General features: G+C 45.9%; 1 protein-coding gene across 6 annotated transcripts in view; it reads right to left on the bottom strand.

The window, feature by feature from the left end:
* Window positions 1–26,089, bottom strand: part of ANKRD44 (ankyrin repeat domain 44) — a 477,800-nt gene that overhangs the window by 8,023 nt on the left and 443,688 nt on the right. For all 6 annotated transcript variants that reach the window (XM_030208682.1, XM_030208683.1, XM_030208686.1 and 3 more), the window contains 2 exons: window positions 18,198–18,280; window positions 16,225–16,316 (listed from right to left, as the gene is read on the bottom strand). In XM_030208682.1, the coding sequence (XP_030064542.1) occupies window positions 16,225–16,316; window positions 18,198–18,280 (175 nt within the window). The remainder of the gene's footprint in view (window positions 1–16,224; window positions 16,317–18,197; window positions 18,281–26,089) is intronic.

The raw sequence follows: 26,089 nt of genomic DNA, 5'->3' as shown, positions 1-26,089 counted from the left end.
TGGTGGGTTGTTAGGTAAGGAAGCAGATAATTTATGTGTATGTGGGGGGGAGGGGGGTTGCATTGGAGGGCCTGCAGGGATGATCTTAGGGGGAGCCATTCCTGGAGAAAAAAGATCAGGGAGTAGGAATTCAGCACTGACACCTGGCACCTAATGCAGGGGGAATCCATATCAATATGTCCTAACTCCCTCTCCCTACCCCTACCACACCTTCCAGGCAATGTAAAGGTGGTAAGCACTACTGCATGTAAATATCCCCTTTTAAAATTGGGTTTTACATGTGTATGCCAATTAATGCATGTTGCTATTTACACATGAGGATGGTTGTAAAATAAGGGCCCAAATCAGTAACTGAAATGACCAGACTACTGAAACAACATTTTCCTATGCAGGTGCTTGATGAAGGAGAAAACAGTTAAGCCCTGGGAATATTAAGCAGATCACCTTGCTGTAAAGGTATATTCTGAAGTATAATTCCAGTAGTGTGGTCTCCACAGTAAGCCCCCTAAAACAAATTGGGGGTTTTTTTTGGTGGGGGGAGGGGTGGATGGTGGCTCAGGAACCCAGGTACCTTCTCACTAACCTCAGTGCCAAGGGATAATCCATATGGGTAAGGTGAAGGCAGCTTGAGTGCCACTGGGAAAGCATCTGCTGGTGACAGAATGCACACTGTGGCTGTTTGGGAATGACCCAAAATTGGTCCAACCATTAGGCAAACTGGGTGGATGCCTAAGGGCAGCAGCATCTTGAGGGCAGCAAAGAACAGTTCCAGCCAAAGCAAAACAATAGACCCCGTCAATGATATCCAAATAAGTGTTTACCAGATTTCTCTGAGATGAATAGTGTTGATATGATCAGGTTTGTTGAGTTTAATTATCAAATCTTGCTGGGGGTTGGAGGGGTTCAAGGGTCTGAAAGTTAACTGACAGGTGGTGCATGATTAAAGATTTGCCTAGGGTGCCTAATATCCTTGTACTGGCCCACAGAGGGCCTAAGGGATATTTTAGATCACATAAGGGAGGAGGTACCTAATTGCACATAGCACTCACATGGGTGCTAGTGTGGGGCAACTAGCACAAGGCATGAAAGGGCCGTAGTGCAGGAGGTTGCCTTTAGCTGGGACCCTGGAAAAGGAATTGTGGAATCTTTGAAAAATGGTCACTCCCAGATGCTGGGTCTGATGATGACTGCAACAAGCCATGGAGTGGGTTAGTGTTCTTCCATGGTTGGGAGGTTGGAGGGACAAGAAGGGTAGGGGGTTGATGAGGGCCAGGCCAGGGAAGAAAAGATCCCTTTGGGTCCGGCTTTGCAAGGTTTGGGAATAGGAGTAACACAGGTGGTGAGTCATCAGGCTTTCACAGCTCTGATATATCTTCTTCAAGCTCCTTCAAGGGACCCATTGAGCTCTGACAAGATAGGGCTGCCATCCCTCAGCACAGCTCCACATTACTAGGAGAACAGTCCATGTTGTGACATTGTGCTTATAGCAGGTTAAGGAGGAAACTGGCAGGTGTAAACATGGTCTTGCGCCCAGTGGATTTGTAATAACCCTGTATCTTATTATAACACAGATGTAGCAGTAGGATTATCAGGATAGGGGCACTGGGATCAGGTCAAATAATGAGAGTATCAGTTTATTAGTGTGACTTGCCTTTGCCAAGATGCAGGCATGTTCAAGCAATGGTACTCTGCCTGGGGAACTGGACATGCAATGAAAAGGCACCAGGGTAGGATGGGGTCAAATCACCATAGCACAGGTAGCAGCTCCTTGAACTACACTGCTGGCCCCATGGCTAGCAAATTATCAAATGTAGAAGATGCTTGAATGTTGTACGAGGGCTTTAAAATATGGCTACAGGATCTCATACTGTGCCTGTCCCTCTTCAGTGCAGGAGCTCAACCTAGGAGGCAGTGCGGAGGTGGGGTATGGAAGGCTTAAGACTGAGCTAGGATTGGGCTGTATCAATTCATAGATGGCTCTTATCCAAACCTGGGTTGCCCACTGCCAGCAATGCCCTAGAAAGAACTAGGAAAGTTCTGGATAATTCACAATGTCTTACCTGACTAGGAGGCATATTTTCAAAGCACTTTGGGAGGCTAAGTGCTTTGAAAATGAGCCCGTAGGTGAACCAGTTAATGACTACTTGTTCCAAGTGGTGGTCAATCAATTATGCCTAATGCAACAGTCCCAGTCAGCCTTGGGAGGGTGTTGGAAAAGGGTGCTAGGGGCAAAGGAAGACATTGAGTCTGCTTCTGGTTACATATGGTACACCTTGGTATCTTTTATTTACTAGGTTTCAAGTTCCAGGGTCAGTACCATGTAGGCAAGCACATGCCAATCTCATCTGGATACTCAGAAGCCTTTAGCATATTTGGCCCAAAGCTCATTTAAGGCTAACACTGTCCATTACCTAGAAGACTTTTTACTTGTAGGCCCAGTGGAAACAAAGGTGGACACAGAAGAAGCATTAGGGCATGGAAGGTGTCTTTGGCATGTCTTGGACAGGCCAAGAGAGAGGGTAAAAGCATAATGCTCACATGCCTTGGCATAGAACCTGATTCCATGATGTGCCTGTCCAAGACCATACTATGGAGTCTGTGAAAATGACACCAAAGCAGATGCAGTTAGTCTCTACTGAGCACCATAGGCAGAGAGATTTCTATGGGAAGATTTCTTCTCAGAAGGATGGCAAGGGAGACAGCAGGCACAGCTACACGAGAAATCAGAGAAAACCTCCATATATCGGGATCATTCCTAAGACAGCACAATGACATATACATATGGGAAGCTGAGTCGGGGCACTGGGTATTGCTGAGTGGCTGGACAGCAGGAGGGAGGGGGAGTTCAGGAAGCACAGCCTTCCAGGAATTGTTCCCAATAATGCCGACACTCTCAATTTGGGGCCAGACTTGACAAACAGCAGTTTACTGTTGGCTCAACAATACTGAGGTGGTGGAAGTGATCAATAGACTGTGAACCAAGATGCAGCTGTGCGGTAGGCTTGCTCTAGAAACTTCTACTGCTTTGCTGGAAGCACACCACGACAATAAGGGTATGCGATATGCGGCTGGTGTGAATCATGGAATTGTTGTTGACTTATTTCTTGCTTCAAGTTGTCTTTTTGGAAACTCTCCCATCGAGTGGAAGACAAAGGGATACCTGTACTGGAGGACCTTTGGTGGTCAGGGTCAATGCAAAGTAAGAACTACCGAGCTAATCTGTGCCCCAGGAGACATGGGGGGCATACAAGTGTGACTTCAATGCCACATATGGATTTGTTAAAGGAGAAACGTGCATCAGAACCAGAATGCACAGCAGTGGATAGCATCATGCAAGCAAGGACCAAGAGGTCCCAAGTGTGGAGTATGTGTGAATAGCTATTGTGATGGAGGATGAAGAGAGACCTGCCCGAGTTATCAGGGTTGCAGCATTGCTGGCTCTCTTCTCCAGTTCCATAGTGCTGAAGTTGGTAGTCAGGACAGAGGTCTATCTACCAATAGCTACTTTCTTGTCCTTAGCCTCACACAGCTGCTGGAATCTGATGGGCTTCTGCAGATCCCCAGCTTCAGAAAGCTTGCTCCCTGATATAATACTTTAGTCTCATTAAAAACAAACAAACAAAAAAAAAAACAGACTATCAAAGCTTATCACTTCTACTCTGAAGTCACTGTAGGAGACCTCTGCTCTCTTCAGGAAGTCAGGAATTTTGGGGGGCAGTTTCTTAAATGTTACAAAACTAGATACGAGCTAGAAAAAAGCCTTGTATTCCTGGACTAGAAGAACAAACCTAATACCGTTACATAACTTACCTTCCCCCCGTTTACTAAGCTGCACTAGCGGCTGCCATGCGCTAATGCTCACACAGCCCATACACTCTGAATGGGCTGTGTTGGCACTGCTGCGTGGCTTAGTAAACAGGGGGTTATTTGTTAGTATGTTAGAATTACTATGAGTTAATATAACATAACTGCAAAGGAGTCCCGTAAAATCAAAATTTATTCCAATGGGCTCAATAGGTATTAGCACTGGATATACCAGATGGGTTAATGCAGGCCATTTAATGCAAGAAAATTTATCTACTCCTCAGAAGGTATATTTTAATTTTTGTGTTAATAATCTGACTTGATTTACTGCACAACACTGACAGGACAGGCCTATCACACCTCTTTAGTCCACTACAACACTGTATCATCATCTGGAAACAGAGATTAACCTTATGGCTTCCTTGCTTACAACGGACTAGATAGGTTCACTTCCACTCTAGTCTATTAAACCCCTTCAAGATTCGTCAGGCGCACGACGGAGACTTCGCAACTTTTAAGAAGGACAAGACTGTTACATAAATACAAGGTTCCAAGAGAATAACCTTTAACACTGAATACAGCAACAATCTTCTTCTAAAATTTTACTGATATGATACCATAATGAACACCACCAAACTGCTCCTTGCAATCTACTCCTTATTCCTGATCCACCTAACAATGACCATCCCACTCACAGAAATCAACAATATACCCGTACTAATCAATAACCGAATGCGGATCAGACACATCACACCAAACTGACATAAACCAAAATAAAGGAAAAGAACCAACAAGAGTACAACCTCAACAAAATGAAAAGATAGATCATAAAAAATCCACACAAACCAAGAAATGACAACTAACAAAAGCCCACATAACACCGAACGTAGAAAAACCATACCAAAAAATTCAAATAGGCTACGTCAACGCCAGATCCGTAGTAAACAAAACAACAATAACAACAACAACAACAACAGACTGGATCACGTCAGCGAAACTTAATCTACTCTTCATCACTGAAACATGGATCCATGATCAGAAGGACCCTATAATCATAAACCTATGTCCTCCAGGATACAAAATCACTCACTGGACCAGAAAAGAAAAAAAGAGGAGGGGGCATAGCACTCATCTTACGATCTCACCTCACGATTGAAACCACTGCGGAATCTATAACAACCCACCTCGAAATAGCCTCCATCAGAATCCAGCATAAAACCCTGCTCGACCACCTAAATTGTGTCCTATTCTACAGACCACCATGTAACTGGAACGAAAGCAAGGCGGACTTCATGGACTTCGTTTCAAATATACGTGTATCTAACTCCAATACACTAGTATTAGGAGATATTAACCTTCACCTTGAAGACCCAAACTCTACCAACGCACGAGATTGCAAGGATTTCCTTCATCTATGTAACCTTACATGGCCACACTTGCAAACAACTCATGTGAAGGGTCACACACTCGACCTCATCTCATACAAACTGTCCACTGATCAGAACATAACCATAACACAAACTAGATGAACAGAAACACCATGGACTGACCATTACAAGCTAAACCTATCCCTAAAATGGCGAAAAAGGGGCTCTCTCCACACACGAGAACACACAACTTATACCACGAGAGGCCAAATAGACCCGGTTACTTTCTGGCAACAGATATACAACAACGATCGGACAGCACAAACGGAATCCATATATTACCTCTCAGAATGGGACAAAAGATGCAGACGCATACTAGACGAAATAGCACCCTTACAAATAAGAACTTCACGTAGACATAACTCGACACCGTGGTTCAACGAAGAACTGGAAAAACTAAAAACACAATCTAGGAAAATGGAACGCTCATGGAAAAAAAAACAAAAGACGAACACACACTCAACGCATGGAAACAACTACAAAGGAAATGCAAATATGCAATAAGACAGACCAAAAGTTCGTACTACAAAACTAAAATTGGGCCGGACTACAAAAACACGAAGAAACTATACCATTTTGTGAACAAACCACTAGACACAACACCGGTCACCACAACCAACACTGACATTCCATCTGCAGACAACCTTGCTAAATATTTCAATGAAAAAATCGTAAACCTACGCAAAACCATACCGCAGAACAACATGGACATAGAAAACTTCATTAATGGCCTAGACCCAACCCCTGGTGAATACCCTGCTGACCGAATATGGTCCAATTTTGCTCTCCTCAGCACCGACACAGTTACCCAAGCGATAAAACAATACTTCAACAGCCATTGTCAACTAGACACCTGCCCCCCACCGCTTCATAATAGATCTTACATCTCACGTAAACTTCATGTTTCAACAGGGTATCTACCCTAAAGAAAAAGGCAACATCCTGTTCGCCCCAATACCAAAAGACACCAAGAAAAAAACGAACGACATTACCAACTACCGCCCAGTAGCATCTATCCCATTAGTAGTCAAACTAATGGAAGGCCTGGTGACCAAACAACTCAATGACTACATACACACAAATTCACTATACTACATGAGTCACAATCAGGATTTTGACCCCTACACAGCACCAAAACAGTACTACTCACTCTCCTAAACAAATTCAAGCAGGAAATAGCAATAGGCAAGAGCATTCTCCTCCTCCAATTAGACATGTCAAGTGCGTTCAGCATGGTTAACCATAACATATTGCTAGGACTCCTAGAATTCTTCGGAATCAGTGGTGGCACTCTCAATTGGATTAAGGGTTTTTTCTAAACACAAGAACATATCAAGTGAAATCAAAAACAAACATATCATCACCGTGGAAACCAGGCTGTGGAATACCGCAAGGATCACCATTATCACCGATCCTTTTCAACCTCATGATGACTCAACTAGCCAAGACCTTATCCACCCAAGGCCTTAACCTATTAATCTACGCTGATGACGTCACATTATACATCCCCTTCAAACATGATCTGGCAGAAATCACCAACGAAATCAAGCTAAGCTTAAACATCATAAACTCATGGGCAAATGCATTTCAACTAAAACTCAATACTGAAAAAACACACTGTCTTATCATCTCATCCCAATACAATACATACAAACCCACAAACATTAACACCCCAGGATACACCCTCCCTATTTCAGACAGTCTGAAAATTCTCGGAGTAACAATCGACCGTAACCTATCACTAGAGACCCAAGCGAATTCCACCTTAAAGAAAATGTTTTTCTCAATGTGGAAACTCAAACGCGTGAAACCATTCTTCCCAAGGGAAATATTTCGTAACATGGTACACTCAATGGTACTAAGCCACGCAGATTACTGTAATGGAATCTATTCGGAATGCAAGGATCAAATCATAAGAAACTTCAGATCGTCCAAACACAGCAGCCAGGCTTGTATTTGGAAAAACATGTTTTGACAGCGCCAAACCACTCTGAGAAAAACTGCATTGGCTACCAATCAAGGAACGTATCACTTTCAAAATCTGCACAACTATCCATAAAATTATCTACGGCGAGGTACCGGGATACAAGACAGACCTTATCGACCTGCCAACCAGAAATACCACAAAATCTGCACGATCATACCTAAACCTCCACTACCCAAGCAGCAAAGGACTCAAATTCAAATCCAGCTTTTCCTACCTAGGCGCACAAGTATGGAACGCATTACCAAAAGCAGTAAAAACTAAGCTCGACCACCTAAATTTTCGGAAAGCACTAAAGACAGACCTGTTCAGAAGAGAAGACCCCACTGACCCAAAATAAAAATACCTGGACACTTGCGACACAATGTAACCAAAGAATGTAACGGACATTACCGAACTCTTCTTCCCCCTTTCCCTCCAATTGTACCTACCATACATGTACCTCATTCTACCACAATATAGCGAATGATACATACCTGTAGCAGGTGTTCCAGGTGTTCTCCGAGGACAACAGGCTGATTGTTCTCACGACTGGGTTGACGTCCACGGCAGCCCCCACCAACCGGAAGAAAACTTCGCGGGCGGTCCCACACACAGGGCACGCCCACCGCGCATGCGCGGCCGTCTTCACGCCCGTGCGCGACCATTCCCACTCAGTTGAATGACAAGCAAAGGAATGAGTAAAATGCAACTCCGAAGGGGAGGAGAGAGGGTAGGTGAGAACAATCAGCCTGCTGTCCTCGGAGAACACCTGCTACAGGTATGTATCATTCGCTTTCTCCGAGGACAAGCAAGCTGCTTGTTCTCACGACTGGGGTATCCCTAGCTCTCAGGCTCACTCAAAACAAGAACCCAGGTCAATTGTACCTTGCAATGGCGAGGGCATAACAGAAATTGACCTACGAAGAACAACTAACTGAGAGTGCAGCCTGAACAGAATAAAATCGGGTCCTGGAGGGTGGAGTTGGATTTAAACTCCAAACAGATTCTGCAGCACCGACTGTCCGAACCGACGGTCGCATCGGGTATCCTGCTGGAGGCAGTAATGTGATGTGAATGTGTGGACCGAAGACCACGTCGCAGCCTTGCAAATCTCTTCAATAGTGGCTGACTTCAAGTGGGCCACTGACGCTGCCATGGCTGTAACACTATGAGCCGTGACATGACCCTCAAGAATCAGCCCAGCCTGGGCGTAAGTGAAGGAAATGCAATCTGCTAGCCAATTGGAGATGGTGCGTTTCCCGACAGCGACCCCCTTCCTATTGGGGTCAAAAGAAATAAACAATTGGGTGAACTGTCTGTGGGGCTGTGTCCGCTCCAGATAGAAGGCCAACGCTCGCTTGCAGTCCAATGTGTGCAACTGACGTTCAGCAGGGCGGGTATGCGGTCTGGGAAAGAATGTTGGCAAGACAATTGACTGGTTAAGATGGAACTCCGACACCACCTTTGGCAGGAACTTAGGGTGAGTGCGGAGTACTACTCTGTTATGATGAAATTAGTATAAGGAGCATGAGCTACCAGGGCTTGAAGCTCACTGACTCTACGAGCTGAAGTAACTGCCACCAAGAAAATGACCTTCCAGGTCAAGTACTTCAGATGGCAAGAATTCAGTGGCTCAAAAGGAGGCTTCATCAGCTGGGTGAGGACGACGCTGAGATCCCATGACACTGTAGGAGGCTTGACAGGGGGCCTTGACAAAAGCAAGCCTCTCATGAATCGAACGACTAAAGGCTCTCCAGAGATGGCTTTACCCTCTACACGATAATGGTAAGCACTAATCGCACTAAGGTGATTCCTTACTGAGTTGGTCTTGAGACCAGACTCTGATAAGTGCAGAAGGTATTCAAGCAGGTTCTGTGCAGGACAAGAACGACGTTCTAGGGCCTTGCTCTCACACCAAACGACAAACCTCCTCCACTTGAAAAAGTAACTCTTCTTAGTGGAATCCTTTCTAGAGGCAAACAAGACACGGGAGACACCCTCAGACAGACCCAACGAAGCAAAATCTACGCCCTCAACATCCAGGCTGTGAGAGCCAGAGACTGAAGGTTGGAGAGCAGAAGCGCTCCGTCGTTCTGCGATATGAGAGTCGGAAAACACTCCAATCTCCACAATTCCTCGGAGGACAACTCCAGAAGTAGAGGGAACCAGATCTGACGGGGCCAAAAAGGCGCTATCAGAATCATGGTGCCGTGGTCTTGCTTGAGCTTCAGCAAGGTCTTCCCCACCAAAGGTATGGGAGGATAAGCATACAGGAGGCCGTTCCCCCAATGGAGAAGAAAGGCATCCGACGCCAGTCTGCCATGTGCCTGTAGTCTGGAACAGAACAGAGGCAGCTTGTGGTTGGTCTGAGAGGCGAAAAGGTCCCACCGAGAGGGTGCCCCACTCTCGGAAGATCTTGCGTACCATTCTGGAATGGAGCAACCACTCGTGCGGTTGCATGACTCTGCTCAGCCTGTCGGCCAGACTGTTGTTTACGCCTGCCAGGTATGTGGCTTGGAGAAGCATGCCAAACTGGCAAGCCCAACACCACATCCTGACGGCTTCCTGACACAGGGGGCGAGATCCGGTGCCCCCCTGCTTGTTGATGTAATACATTGCAACCTGATTGTCTGTCCGAATTTGGATGATTTGGTAGGACAGCCGATCCCTGAAGGCCTTCAGTGCGTTTCAGACCACTCGGCGCTCCAGGAGGGTTGATCTGAAGATTCTTGTTCTTGGGGGGACCACACCCCCTGGGTGTGGAGCCCATCGACATGAGCTCCCCACCCCAGGCGAGATGCATCCGTCGTCAGCACCTTCATGGGCTGCGGAATTTGGAATGGATGTCCCAGGGTCAAATTGGTCCAAATTGTCCACCAGTGCATGGGAATTGCGGCAACTGACGGACAGGCAAATGACATCTTCTAGATTCCCGGTGGCTTGGCACCACTGGGAAGCTAGGGTCCATTGAGCAGAGCTCATGTGAAGACGAGCCATGGGAGGTCACATAAACTAGAGGGCCATATGGCCCAGGAGTCTCAACATCTGCCGAGCTGTGATCTGCTGAGGACGCTCTGGTCTGGGAAGCGAAGGACAGGAGATTCTGAGCCCTCGCCTCGGGAAGAAAGGCCTGAGCCATCTGAGAATTCAGCAGAGCTCCTTTGAAATTCCAGAGATTGGACTGGCTGGAGATGGGGACTTTTGGGTAATTATCACAAACCCTAGCAGCTCCAGAAGTTGAATAGTGCACTACATGGACCGAAGAGCTCCTGCCTCTGAGGTGCTCTACACCAGCCAATCGTCGAGATACGGGAACACGTGCACCCCCAGCATGCGTAGGTACGCTGCAACCACCACGAGACCACTTCGCGAACACCCGTGGTGCAGAGGCGAGTCCAAAGGGCAGCACCACAATACTGAAAGTGACGTATCCCCAGACGGAATCGGCGTATACTGTCTGTGGGCTGGCAGTATCGGGATGTGAGTATAAGCATCCTTTAAATCCAGGGAACAAAGCCAATCGTCTTTCTGAATCATGGGGAGAAGGGTGCCCAAGGAAAGCATCCTGAACTTTTCTCGCACCAGATACCTGTTCAGGGCCTCTCAGGTCTAGGATGGGGCGCATCCCCCCTGTTTTATTTTCCACAAGGAAGTACCTGGAATAGAATCCCTGCTCTTCCTGCCCGGGGCTCGACCGCATTGGCGCTGAGAAGGGCGGAGAGTTCCTCTGCAAGTACCTGCTTGTGATGGGTGCTGAAGGATTGGGCTCCCGGTGGGCATTTGGTGGAGTGGAGACCAAATTCAGGGTGTATCCCTACCGCACTATTTGGAGAACCCACTGGTCGGAGGTTATAAGAGGCCACCTTTGGTGAAAACTTTCAACCTCCCCCCGACCGGCAAGTCGTCCGGCACGGATACTTTGATGGCAGCTATGTTCCCATGGATCCAGTCAAAAGCCCGTCCCAGCCCGTCCCCTGCTTTTGCTGTGGAGGCGCAGGGGGCTGCTTAGGCGCATGCTGTTGATGGGAACGAGCGCGCTGGGACTGTCCCGGTGCCTGAGGAGGCCTTTGGGCCGGCTGGGTGTACCTACACTTGCTGTAGGCGTAGGGTGCAGCCTGCCGGGCCCGGGAAAAACGTCCAACTGCTGAGGTGGATGCTGAAGGCGCCCGGTGGGAGAGCTTGTCGAGAGCGGTTTCCCGCTGGTGTAGTTGGTCCACCAACTGCTCGACCTTCTCGCCGAAAATGTTATCCCCCCCAGCAAGGGACATCCGCCAGCCGCTGCTGGGTGCGGTTGTCCAGGTCAGAGGCACGCAGCCAGGAGAGTCTGCGCATCACTATACCTTGGGCCACAGCTCGAGATCCCACATCACAGGTGTCATAGATACCCCTGGACAGGAACTTTCTGCACGCCTTCAGCTGCCTGACCACCTCCTGAAAAGGCCTGGACTGCTCCGGAGGGAGCTTGTCGACCAGGTCCGCCAGTTGCCGCACATTATTCCGCATGTGGAGGCTCGTGTAGAGCTGGTATGATTGGATGCGGGTCACGAGCATGGAAGATTGGTAGGCCTTCCTCCCAAACGAGTCCAGAGTGTGAGACTCCCACCCAGGGGGCGCCGAGGTGGTATCCCTCAAACTCCGTGCCCTCTTGAGAGCAGAGTCCACGACCGCCGAGTCATGAGGCAATTGAGGCCGCATCAACTCTGGGTCTGAGTGGATCCTGTATTGGGACTCCGCTTTCTTGGGGATGGTGGGATTAGATAGTGGCTTCAACCAGTTCCGAAGCAGTGTCTCCTTAAGGACATTGTGCAACGGCACCGTGGAAGACTCTCTAGGTGGTGATGGATAGTCGAGGACTTTGAGCATCTCCGCCCTCGGCTCATCCACAGTAACCACGGGGAAGGGAATGCTGATGGACATATCCCTGACAAAAGAGGCAAAGGAGAGGCTCTCAGGAGGCGAGAGCTTCCTCTCCGGTGAAGGAGTGGGGTCGGAGGGAAGGCCCACAGACTCCTCTGAGGAGAAATATCTGGGGTCCTCCTCCTCCCCCCACGAGGCCTCCTCCTCGGTGTCGGACATGAGCTCTCACAGCTCAGACCTCAACCGGGTCCGTCTCGACTGCGAGGAACCACGTCCTTGATGATGGCGTCGAGCGGTGGACTCCCGCGCCGGAGGGACGAAGCTCCCTACATCGACGTCGACAGGGACTCCACCTGCGTGGCGGTCGACACCGGTGCCGCAAGCGGCCTCCACCTATCCTCCTCTCTTCCTTCCCGTTCACATTAATTGATTTGATTACTTTATTTTTTTTTTTGTCTATTAGATTGTAAGTTCTTTGAGCAGGGACTGTCTTTCTTCTATGTTTGTGCAGCGCTGCGTACGTCTTGTAGCGCTATAGAAATGCTAAATAGTAGTAGTAGTAGTAGTAGCCCACCGGCGCCTCCATCAACGGTGCTGGGGGCGCAAGCACACCCGGTGCCGGCAGAGCCTGGCGCATCAGCCCTTCCAGGATCCCGGGAAGGATGGCTCGGAGGCACTCGTCAAGGCCCGCTGTCGGGAAAGGCAGGGGGGCCGGTGTGGGTGCCGGTGCCGGAAGCTGCTCGGGTCCAGGAGACGGTACCGAAATACCCGCGGACCCACGCAGCGACACCTCTTCGACCGAGGGGGAACGCTCCTCCCGGCACTGCTGCTTCTTGGGAGTCTAGTCGTCCCTCGATGTCCCGGAGCTGCCAGTCCCGTGCGCTGTGGGCGACCGATGACGGTGCTTCTTGGCTTTCTTACGATGTCCATCATCGGCGCTCCGCAGAAGAGACGAGGAGGAGGTGGAGCCCCCCCGGCCTCGAGGTAACGGATCCGACAGGGTTCGGTCCCGATGGCCCTGAGCAGTGGGAGTGGCCGGGGCAGACTGCCCGCAGGGCCGCTCACCACCGCCGTCACCGGCTGGGCGGCGGGCCAAAGGTACATCGTCGACATCGGTACTGGCACCGAAGACCCGGCCGTCGACACCGATGCCGTCGAGGTCGACGTCGAAGGGCCAGCGCAAGTTCCAAAAAGACGGTCCCGCAGAACTTGCCTCGCCACCTGCGTTCGCCTCCTTAAACCGAGACACAAGGTGCACGTCTTGGAATTATGCTCCGGGCTGAGGCACTGGAGGCACCAAGTGTGAGTATTGGTCTGCGAGATCTGCCGGCTGCACCGACCACACTTCTTGAATCCGCTCGGGACCTTCAAGGACATCGACGGAAAAATCGCGTCGGCGAAATCAAAATCGTCGATGGTGGCGATGAAAAGCACACCCGAAAAAGAAAGAAACGACCGCACGACGCGCCCTCGCGTCTAAGAACGATGAGGAAAACTCTTTTTCGTTTTTTATTTTGAAAGAAAAAATAAACGCGAATGCGAACAGAACAAAGAAAAAAACCGCGGCTAGGCCGCAATCCGGTTTCCGGGGCTGACTAAGAGAGAGACGGGAACACGTCTCTCTCCAGCGCGGAACGGAAAAAAACTGAGTGGGAACGGTCGCGCACGGGCGGGAAGACGGCCGTGCATGCGCGGTGGGTGTGCCCTGCGTGTGGGACCGCCCGCAAAGTTTTCTTGCGGTTGGTGGGGGCTGCCGTGGACGTCAACCCAGTCGTGAGAACAAGCAGCCTGCTTGTCCTCGGAGAACACTTTGTATTCATTCATACCATGTATTTGTTCAGACCGGAATCGGCTAACACAGTTAACGGTTATATGTAAGCCACATTGAGCCTGCAAAAAGGTGGGAAAATGTGGGATACAAATGTAACAAATAATAATCTCCGCCCCTATCTCAGAACTCATGAGGGCCTTTGTGCTATGTGGCCCTCTTCAACCCCTTTTCTCCACAGACCTCTGGAAATCTTTGCATGCAGGAAGGAGCCAGTATTGTTGTCAAATTCAAAATGGTGTCAGACATTCTAACCACAATGACAAAGCCCCTGTCAATGAATAATGGTGGGAGGAGGGGTACTTCTGAGACAGAGTTGCTGTGGGCCACAAAGACCTATACAGCATCTGGGGGATAAAATAATGGATGACCTATGAAAGGTATTGACTCCCGAGGGGACTACGACTCATATCTCATCCAGGTAGGTACTGATGACTCATGTAAATTCTTAGGGAGAGAGAACCAGAGCGGCCCAAAGGTTGTCTGGTTGGGTAGGGATAAGTGAGGTGGAGGGGGGTATGAAGAGCCTGTCCTGTTATAATTGCTCCTTAAATAATTGGCCCCTCAGCACAGTGGTACACTGATGCACAACAGAGCCTTCATTACCAAGCCACTCTGCCTTTAACAAGGTAATTTTAATACTGCTGCAGTCTGCCTATTATTTTGACCCCAAAACAAAATCTTTAGGGAAATATATCTATCAAAATATCACTGGGAGAAATTTATCAAAACTACGACAACAAAAAAACCTACAGCTTAAATAAACAAAAACACCAAAATTTAAATGAAAATAAAAAATATTTAAAACTAGTAACAGTGGGAGAGGGCGGGGGGAGGATAGGTATATTTGATGGGGTAATAAATGTTGGCATAAAATTCACAAATGCTGTATGTTAGTTAGCAATTGTTGTATATTTGGATTGAGGCTGGATGGCCGTTATATGCAGAGCCTGTATGACAATGTTTGTGTTGCTGCAATGTCAATAAAAAATGTTTAAACTAAAACTAGTAACAGAGGCCCGTTTCAGAGCAAATAAAACGGGCGCTAGCAAGGTTTTCGTCGCCAACACCCCCCCTCCCTCCCTGGCCAACCCCTTCGTTGTTCTGCCATTGCTCCGCCCCCAACGTCATGACGTTTGACGCGAGGGTGGGGCCCGGAGCGATTTCCCATCCACCCCCCGCCTACCCGTTCGTTGTTCTGCCATTGCTCTGCCCTTGAGGGCGGGGCCCGGAGCGGTTTTGGTGGCTTCACCACCACGAACCTTCGAACCTTTTTGAAAGAAGTCAGGGCTTGGCTTCACTGATGTCAGTGTCCTCAGAACGTTGACGGTGAGTTTTATTATAGTAGATGTGCTCAGAATTAATTGGAGAGATCAACATGGGTATCAATACCCTAGATCACAAGACTCAAAGTCCTCCAGTATTTCAATCATTACAGACTAATCACTAATGTGTAATTGTGCTGAAAAATTGTGCAACTGTCCAAACAAAGGTCCCTGAAATCTTTGCAAGGTAAGTGCACTAGTTCTTTTGATCCTTTGTTTGAAAAGTGACAAAAGATGTTTATTTGGAAAATTCTGAAACTGAAAATTGATTTGGACAGTTGCACAGTTTTTCAGCACAATTACACACTGGTGATTAGTATGCAAGGATTGAAATACTGGAGGACCTTGTGATCTAGGGTTTGTTACCTGTGTTGATCTCTCCAATTAATTCTGAGCACACTTAAAATATTTTTGATTTTCATTTAAATATTGGTATTTCATTTATTTAAGCTGTGGGGTTTCTTTTTGTTGTTGTCTTACTATTATTAACTTTTGCACATCGGCTGTTATTATGTAGACTTTAAAGCTCGTTGGCACATAAACTCCTTAGTGCATTCTGAGCAGCACCGTAAAGTACATGTTTAATTCCACAAGCAAATATGAAATGCATTGTGAAATTTTTTGCACAGTATGTACTGGGATACAAATTTTTTCTGTTAAATATGTTCTGCTGGAAGGGATCATATTTAACACTGGTTCTAGTAGGGCTAAATTAGGGCTCATGGCCAAAAACATCTAATTACAACACAACATGAGAGAGCGATTTAACTTAGTAAAAACAAATGGAAAACACTTATTGAACCATATAGGGTGTGCTATGTGTTCTATGTAAATGCACAGTAAGCAGGTTGTATAATCAGTCCTGGTCTGTTCAACCTAAATCAGAAATAAGCCAATTTTATTTAATCACCTAGGCTGTAAAATGTTGCTCTCTCACACACTGTGCAAATAGTTTCATAAACATTTTTCAAATGGTGTGTTTCTCGTTAGAGACTGCTGGCGAAGATCACAGCTTACCATTTTCATCTACTGCAAGGACACATGCCCCTTTGCCTAGCAACACCTCCACAACCATCTTTAAGCCATTCCGTGCAGCAATATGGAGAGGTCTGCAAAACAAAAGGAGTGCATTCAAATGGGTTTCGGAGGCACATCTGGGAAGAGTGGGTTATGGGCTTGCTATCTCAACTGCTCTAGAACAGTGGTTCTCAATCCAGTCTTTGAGGCATACCCAGTCAGATTTTCAGGATATACACAATGAATATCCATGAGATAGATTTGCATATAAAGGAGGCAGTGTACACAAATCTAGCTCATTGATATTCATTGTGGACATCCTGAAAATCCAACTGACTAGGTGTGTCCCAAGGACTGGATTGAGAACCACTGTTCTAGAAGACTACTAGTCCTAGAAATATCCACCCTATAGATATCTCACATCTAGTCTTTTTGAGCACCGTCATCAGTGTAACAGTCTGTCTGTCCATCCATCCCTCCATTCATAGGTATGATTCAACCAATTGGACTAAAAGTCAGCAAGTAGCATGACCAGTGAGATTTGTCAGAGAATCCTGAGTTCGATTCAAACTGGATCATTCTAGGAACTAGATGAACCTAAAATGTAGCTCTCTGTTGTGCACTGTGTAACTTTTTACAACGTGTTATTCTGACACACAACCAAAACTGCTAAAAGGATTGAAAGAACTTATCATGCCCCATCACCAGGGTTACCCCAAGGTTTTCTGCCATGCAAACCCTTACAAAGTGTTTTGGTTTATTTTAGATTCTGCAAACTTTGACCTCTTCAAATTGTTACTATCAGCAGTACACATTAAGGGGGCAAATCTACAACTGGTCATCATTTAGGCTCACAGTGACAACCTATTCTGTATGGACACTTGGGCACAGAAGTGTCCTTACAGAACACTAGCATAAACCTGGCATCGGTGCGTTTACATTTAGGCACCTACATGTACACCTGCCATAGAGTAGTATTCTATAAGTTGTCCACTCACATGAAGGCTCTCCACTTTACAAATACATGCTATGCCATTTGAGTGCATATTTGTAGAATACCAATTAAGTGCTCTACTGGCATTTTCACAGGTAAGTGTACATTTAGGCACATAAATTTCAGTATTTTGTACACATAGGCATGTCATTTGTCCGTAGGATTACCATATGTCCAGATTTACCCGGACATGTCCTCTTTTTGAGGACATGTCCGGGCAACCAGGCGGGTTTTGCACTTGACTTATTATGTTGTACTTTTCCTTAACATTGTAAGCCACATAGAGCCTGCATTGGTGGGATTATGTGGGATATAAATGTTCACAATAAATAAATAAATCTGCCCGTTTGTCCGGATTTCTGGACAAACGGGCAGGCCCGCCCATCAGCCTGCCCGTTTGTCCAGAAATCCGGACAAATGGGCAGATTGCTAGCCTCCCCTCCCCTTACTTACTACTGCCCTGGTGGTCTAGTGACCTCTTCCGCCTTCGGGGCAGGAAAGAGCCCCCTCTTTCCTGCCCGGAGCGCTGCCCTGCATGCATCCTTCCTGTTGCTGATCTCGGCACTGATTCAAAATGGCTGCCGAAGTTGAAGTGACCTCGCGAGACTGCAACTCTCGGCGGCCATTTTGAATCGGTGCCGAGATCAGCAACAGGAAGGATGCATGCAGGGCAGGGCTCTTTCCTGCCCTGAAGGCGTAAGAGGTCACTAGACCACCAGGGCAGTAGTAAGGTAAGGGGAGGGGGGTGATGGGGTGGGGTAGTGATGGGGTGTTTGACAGGGGGGAGGGGAAAATGAGGGCATGAAAGGGGGCAGGGCGGGTGTGAAAGGGGGTGTGGCGGGGCATGTGTCCTCCTTTTTGGGGGACAAAATATGGTAACCCTATTTGTGCGTCAGTGTAGGAGACTTGTTATAGAATTTCCATTTAAATCCACATATGAAAAGCAGCTGAACAGAAAGAGAAGCCCGCTACTACTTACGTCTGTAATGCATTATTTGTTGCATTAATAAGGCTTTGCTCCTGTATCTTGTCAAGTATCAACAAGGCACATTTTTCATGACCCTGAGAATGTGAAGCACAAAAACAAAAACCCTTTTAAGTCAAACCTATGCAAATGAAATGGCATCTCCACCTTAATGGGCAGTTCTTTATAAATCTGAAAATATGGCAGACAATTTTCAAAGGAAGTTACTTACTCACCATCAGCTAATAAGGTGGCCATTTTATATAGTCATCTTTGCACATATGTACTCACATATGCTGCTAAGTGGTCTCTTATGAATTTTTGACTGGATTAAAAGGATGCGCCAAGACATGATTGGGCATACTTTACTGGTAGGTGTGTGTACAGGCGAGATGTTTGGGTGGAGTATGGGCAGAGTACTTAAGTACGTATGTGGTTTTAAAATATACTAACCTATGCAGTTACAAATTATAGGTGAAGATATTTACACCTGCTCCAGGGCAGCTACAAGTGTCCATGCCTACAAGGTAGCTGCAATTTCTGCTACTTATACTAGTATTTTCTAAAGACAAGCACAAGCACCTAAGTTGTCTCTATGAAATAGTGCCCAAGTAGGTGCCTACCTACCATCTTAAAGGTGCCCTGTTATAAAACCACCCTCCATATGTATAACTTATCTCTAGCCAGTGGCGTACCAAGGGCGTGGCGGTAGGGGTGGTCTGTCCCAGGTGCACGCTGCAAGGGGGTGCAGACAGCAGCCGTGCCACTGTCAGCTCCACCGGTTTCCTGCTCTCTTTGACATTACTTCCTGTTCTGGGGCAGGGAACTGGTGGAGCCAACAGCTGTGCAACTGCTCTCTGCACCCCCAAGAGGTGCTGCACTGGGGGGAGGGGGGTGCAGCAGTACTCTGCACCGGGAGGTGGCCAACATAGGAACGCCACTGTCTGTGGGTATACAGATCTAGCACTATCTGGAAAGTGAAGGGTAGAGGGAGGGTGAAGTGAGGACAGCACTAAAAAAGTTTCCAGAGACAGCAATACATTTGGCCACCATATAAATAATTTACAGTTACAGTTCTATTAGTGTACCACAAAGTCAATGCATATTTAAGCGGCTAATATATAGCAAATAAGAAAAGTGGAATAAAACAAATAAAGGGCAATAACACAACAGGAAAATCAGGTTACAAATAGTCATAATATAAGGAAAGGAAAGAGGGGAGCTTTTAAACCCTAAGTAAAAACATAAGGGGGGGGGGGGGGGAGTGACAAAAAAACAGATACACAAAAGTGAATTGCTGAGCAGAACCACGTATAAAAAGTTGCCAGAAATTGTGCATGCAATTTATTTCAATAACAAGCTAATTAGTGCCAATAATTAGCTTTTTAACAAGCAATTATTGGTACAATTAGATTGGCATTTGCAAGCGATCTGAAAAAGGGGGTGTGGAAATGGGAGGGTCATGAGTGTAATGGTGGTGTTCCTAAAATTAACGTGCATTATTATAGAATAATAGGGATATAAACCTAATTTAGGCGTATACATTTGCACCAAGTTTCTGTTGGTACAAATGGCTGCAACTGAAGTTAGGAGTGATTCCCGGACATAAGCCTAAGTGTGGTTTACAGAATGGTGCTTCTTTTGCTCCTATTTTTTTTTTTTTAGTGCCATATATAGAATCTAGCCCATAAGGGCTAAGTTTAATTTAGGCCAACTTATTCCTTTTAAGTGTTGCTGATGGTGGACCCATCAAATGGTTCACTAGCAGGTCTTTCCTTCTCTGAGCTGACAGAGGCTGTGGATACTGTGGAAGCTATGTTCACAGTCTCCCAGGAAGTCACAGCCATCACACTATTCCACAACATATCAGTTAGATTTAGGGCTCATGACTGCAGGGTTCAGAACTGTTTACACAGTATATACAAGTACTTATTTTTATACTGGGGCAATGGAGGGTTAAAGTGAGTTGCTCAGAGTCACAAGGAGCTGCAGTGGGAATTGAACCCAGTTCCCCAGGATCAAAGTCTGCTGCACTAACCACTAGGCTACTCCTCCACTCCAAGTAAGGTGGCAGGGGTGTAAACGGAGGAAATATTTCTGGCTAGTTGTGAATGAAGGATTGCGGTGTCAGCTTCCAGCCCTAGTTCAGACCGAGCTGCAAGCCCAGCTGTCAAGTTGAAATGAAAAGTTTTGCTGACAGAAATTTGGTATATATGCTAATGAAATGACAACTCAGGATCAGGCAAACACTATTCAAGCTCTCCAGCACAAATTCTATCACCACATGCTCATTTTCCCTGTTTTTTTTTTTTTTTTTAATTTCACTGTCAGGCTTATTTTCAAAAGAGGACGCCCATCTTTCAACACAAATTGCAAGATGGGCGTCCTTCTCGCAGGGTCGCCCAAATTGGCATAATCGAAAGCCGATTTTGGGCGTCCCCAACTGCTTTCCATTGCAGGGACGACCAAAGTTCCCGGGGCGTGTCAGAGGTGTAGCGAAGGCGGGACTTGGGCGTGCCTAACACATGGGCGTCCTCGACCCATAATGGAAAAAATAGGGCGTCCCTGACGAACATTTGGACGACTTTACCTGGTCCTTTTTTTTTTTCTTACGACCAAGCCACAAAAAGATGCCTGAACTGACCAGATGACCACCGGAGAGAATTGGGGTCACTAACCCCCTCCCACCCTCAAAAAAATTTTAAAAAATATTTTTATCAGCCTCTATGCCAGCCTCAAATATCATACCCAGCTCCATGACAGCAGTATGCAAGTCCCTAGAGCAGTTTAGTGGGTGCAGTGCACTTCAGGCAGGCAGGCAGGCATACCCAGACCCACCCCCCCCCACCCGTTACACTTGTGGTGGTAAATGTGAGTCCTTCAAAACCCACCAGAAACCCACTGTACCCACATCTAGGTGCCCCCCTTCACCCGTAAGGGCTATGGTAGTGGTGTACAGTTGTGGGGAGTGGGTTTAGCGCTCTAGAAATGTTAAGTAGTAGTAGTTTTGGGGGGCTCAGCACACAAGGTAAGGGAACTATGTACCTGGGAGCTTTTTCTGAAGTCCACTGCAGTGCCCCCTAGGGTGCCCGGTTGCTGTTCTAGCATGTCAGGGGGACTAGTGCACTACGAATGCTGGCTCCTCCCAGCTTGCATTTGGTCGTTTCCGAGATGGGTGTCCTTAGTTTTCATTATCGCCGAAAATCAGAAACGACCAAGTCTAAAGACGACCATCTCTAGGGATGACCTAAATTTCAAGATTTGGGCGTCCCCGACCATATAATCGAAATGAAAGAATGGACGCCCATCTTGTTTCGATAATACGGGTTTCCTCGCCCCTTCGCCGGGACGTCCTCAGGAAACCTTGGGCGCCCCTTTCGGTTATGCCCCTCCACATGTTACATGATCTGTATGTCTGCAAAGAATATTCGGATACACAACCATGTGCAAATGGGGGATGGGAGAGGGATCGGTTCTCGATTGTCTGCACTGCTGCAAAATTCTCATCTATCTTCACTTCGAAAACTGCCATAGATGCAAAGTACATGCGGATGCTGGCACCTGATTTTCATGCAAGTAGAATTTTACTTGAAAAATTTCTGCCTCAATTTGGAAATGCCATTTATGCCCGTCCTTTCCCTTCCCTGCGTTAAATATGTCCCTCCCACCCACTGGGAACACCACCTAGCAATATTATTAAAAGTTCAACTGTGGAAGAACGTGTGAACTTTGAGCAACGATCAAAGAGGGCACTTTCAGATGGAGAAAACATGAAATTGATTTGAAAATTGTCTTTGAAATGGAGTAAAGAAATTAAATATACTGTCTCCCCACCAAGAACTTCCCAACTCTGCTATGGTTATGAGGCAGAAAGAACACTCAGTAAAGGTCTGAGTCCATATGGGATAAAATGTGAAGGATGGCCCAACACAGTTTATCACATAACACAATGTGCTTTCAAAAACTTTCCCTGGAACAACATAAATGCACAGACCTCATGCTACTGGTGACTCCTCAAAATGCTGATCTGTGTCAAATTCAACTGTGTGCTTAATTACAAGAGTCAGCCATAACTCCTTGTTTATATTTTTCTAGTTAGCATTTAGCTCATGCCTTTTCAATGCTAATTCAAGGTGAGTTACATTGTACCTGAAGCAATGGAGAGTTATGTGACTTGCCCAAGACCACAAGGACCGTCATTTATTTATCTAGTAGGATTTAATTCCGCTTTTTTTGAGGAACTCACTCAAGGCGTTGTACAGCAAGAATAAGTCACATATAAGCAGTAGACAATTACAGCAGTAAAAATAGTCCAACAATACAAAGTATGGCAATAGTATACAATGTCAACACAATACGCAACAAAACATTTTGACAGTATAGGACAGTATAGGGTGTAAGCACCGATGGAACATATAAATAGATAAGATAGAGTAACAGGAATAAGAAATAAGGGACTAATTTAAAGAAACTTACAACATGAGGTCAGAAAGGTGCTTGATATTGTCTTAGCTAGGGTAGGAGTGGAATAAACACGTCCTGCTACAGTACGTGCTGCTGGTGTCACAATCCTTGTGTGTGAGACTAGCAATTAATTACTTCTTCCATTAAAGGTCTGGTTTGAAGAGCCAAGCTTTCACCTGCTTCCTGAAGTAGAGATAGTCTTTTTATTAAGCAAAGCCTTTCAGTGAGTGAATTCCAGAGTGTGGGGGCTACTCTGGAGAAGGCTTGCTTGTGGGTATCACATCATGTAATGTCCTTTGGAGAGGGTGTGGTTAGTGGGATTTGAACCCTGACTTCTTTGGTTCTTAGCCCACTGCTCTTACCACTAGACTACTTCTCCATGTCTCTGAAAGAAAGTTCAATTTGAAAATTGTCATGTTGATGTGTAAATCATGCACAGGGAAGTGATGCAACAGTCAACATACATCTAACACTCCTCTGGAACTGTTAAGTGCTGATTCTCAGTTGGTGACTTAAAATCTAGGACAATCTCTAGAAGATGCAATTACTTACTGCTAGCTTTTCCTTCAACTAAAAATCTTCCTTTTGAACTATGCTCGCAGGGGAATTATTTTCTATTTCACAAAGCCTTGAAAACATATTTGTTAAGCTTGAGGAGTTCTAATATTATCGCTCTTCATTATATAATTTTCTTGAAATTGTGTAATTCCTGTTTGCTGTCAGCTTCTTATTTTGTACTTACCTTGAATCTAATATGAGAGGAGTTGGCAAGAGATAAGTCCCCAATAACATAACATTCCTTCGCTGAAACAGGCAAAGTTAGTTGTTTTCTATAACTGGACCTAAGCACTGAGGTCTAAGAAAAGACTACCATACATCCCGGGAAAAAGGTGAAAGCCTTTTTTTGAGTATGGTTTTTGATTTGGACTGCTTTGTTTCTGGTGCTATCTGTTGCTTCCTGTGTTGGTAGGTTACAATTGTCTTGTGTAATGTTTGCTCAACTGCTTCACTAGAACAACAGTCTCCTCTGGTGCAAAGTTAACCTTCCTGAGAAGTGATTCTCTCTTGGCAGCTATTGTGTGGGTACTCTAACGCAAGTAGCTGAACATGTGCTCTATCTGACAGTGATTACTTTTCCTATGCTCTAATTTATAAAATATATATAACTTATGCTTATGTTTATTGAGAACTTGCTATACCGCATGTTCCAGGCAAGTGGGTCTAAGCAATTTACAATTTAAAATACTATAAAATAGTATAAAGGAATGCTATTGTTAATAGGACAGACAGACATCCACACAGACTCACTCAGACCGAGCTAATTAAATTAAGCCAACTGGGGTATTCCGGGCCAACTCTCGACAAGCAACTCATGAAGAGACATCCTGAAAAGCCAGGGAAAATAATGTGTTTTAAGTGACTTAATGTGTGCAGGAAGGGAATTCCAAAAGTGGTGGTGGTGGGGGGGGGGGGGGGGGGGGGGGGGGGGGGGGGGGGGGGGGCTTGAAAATAGAAAGCTGAATGTGACGTAGCTTCTAGATATGCCGGTCTGGGCCCAGGAAAGACCAAATGGTTAGAGTTGAGAACAGTCAAAGCCAACAAATAGAGACACCAGAATGAAATGTTTTCTAAACCACAATTAAAATCTTAAAGATTCGGAGATGAAACAGGAGCCAGTGGAGTCGAGAAAGGAGTGAGGTGACATGATCAGATTTTCTACCTTTACAGAAGAAACAAGCTGTGCAATTCTGGAGGGTTTGGAGGCACTTGATTTGAGAAAAAGGAAGACCTGCATAGACAGAATAGTCCAATCTAGAAATGGCAGTGTGTAGTGAGTCAAAATCAAGAAAATCCCGGACAGAACAAAGCATCTGAAGAACCATAAAGCCTGATTTGACAACTCCAGAAATTTGCTGCGTGAATGCAAGGTGAGAGTCAATCCAAACACCTAAATAACGGAAAGAGAAGAAGGGTGTAATGGACAGCTCACACGGAGATCGAAGAACCCAGAAAGCAGTTGGACATTTTGGCCTATCTGCCTGCACTAAGCAGCTCTATTTAAAAAAAATATTTATAAGTATTATCAACCATTACACTCAAGAGATAATCTTGTACAGAAAGCTGTAATAATTAGGAAACAAACCCTCACAACCAAACACGAGGAAAGGAAAAAGGTCTTAACAAGGAAATCATCCTAAAACAGCAAAAGGTCTATAAATAAGAGAAGGGATCCATTCAAGAAGCAAGAGGATAAAGAACATAGCAAGAAAACATTAACTACTGGAAACACAGAGTGCTTGAAGAATAGAACACTTTATAATCGAATGCTGACTTGAACATCTTAAGAGATAACTATTCCCCGAGAATCTTCTAGCAATAAAAAAACGCAGTCAAATGGGTAAGATCCCCCAAAATATATTTGCTAGACTTATATCGAATTATAAACTTGCATGACAAATTTGAGAAAAAAATAAAGACACTCCCAATTGTATAACTGCAGGTTGAAGCAGCAAAAATTGCTAACTCCTTTCTGCGTTTGTTCTTGATACATTAGGAAACGCCATAATTTTTTCATAAAGAGTGATTCTCTAGGTCAAAAATATTGGCAAGTAATCAGTCTCTTTCAGTAGTAGAAACCAATGAAACCACTAGTGTTGCTATAGATATGTTATTAGTCTTTTACAAATGAACGTCACTTTCCAATGACTCCACAGTTATATCACAATCTTCACTTTCAGGGTGGAGTTTTTTTTACAGGGCAGGTAATAAACTCGATTAACAGCAATATTTGTTCCTAAAGATATCTTCAGATTTTCAGAACAATATTTCTCAAACATTGCTCTAGGTTTAAATCACAAGGAAAAATCTAAAAACCTCAAGTTCACACTTCTTATTACATTTCCCATCCCTTCCAGTTTCAATCTCAGTGCTGAATGATCTTTAACAACAATCCCTTGAACCGCTCTAGTCTGCATCAGTAATTGTTCTTAAGTTTCACAATTCAAAGTCAAGGATTAAAACTTTGCCAACTTAAACTCTTGCCTAGCAGAACTCTAAGCACCAGACCCACGGCAATAAGTAATTAATTACTGGCAACATAATCTTTGCTAAATCAGAAATAGAATGCCAAATCGCATCCGTCTTTCAGTTTTTCAAGTAGAGATGTAGGCAAATGACTTACAGCACTGGTAGCTCCTACTTCCAGAGACCCATTGATGCCAGTAAGATCTCGAGGAAGAGTCACACTCTCCGGTCCAAGTTGTTCTTCTGCAGCCTGCAATGTAGCAGCTGTTAGTCCTTGCTGCTGTTCATACCTCTCAGCCCAGCTACACCTTCTGCTGTTTCTAGCACCCAACCCACGTCCCAGGAGATGGTGAGCTTGCTGCCTTGGTTGCAGGGGAGGTGGTCTATCGTCTGGGCTCCCCTGCAACAAGAGCAGCAAG

Source organism: Microcaecilia unicolor, chromosome 7, assembly GCF_901765095.1.
Source record: "Microcaecilia unicolor chromosome 7, aMicUni1.1, whole genome shotgun sequence".
Lineage (NCBI taxonomy): Eukaryota > Metazoa > Chordata > Amphibia > Gymnophiona > Siphonopidae > Microcaecilia > Microcaecilia unicolor.
This window is presented reverse-complemented; position numbering and strand designations above follow the sequence as displayed.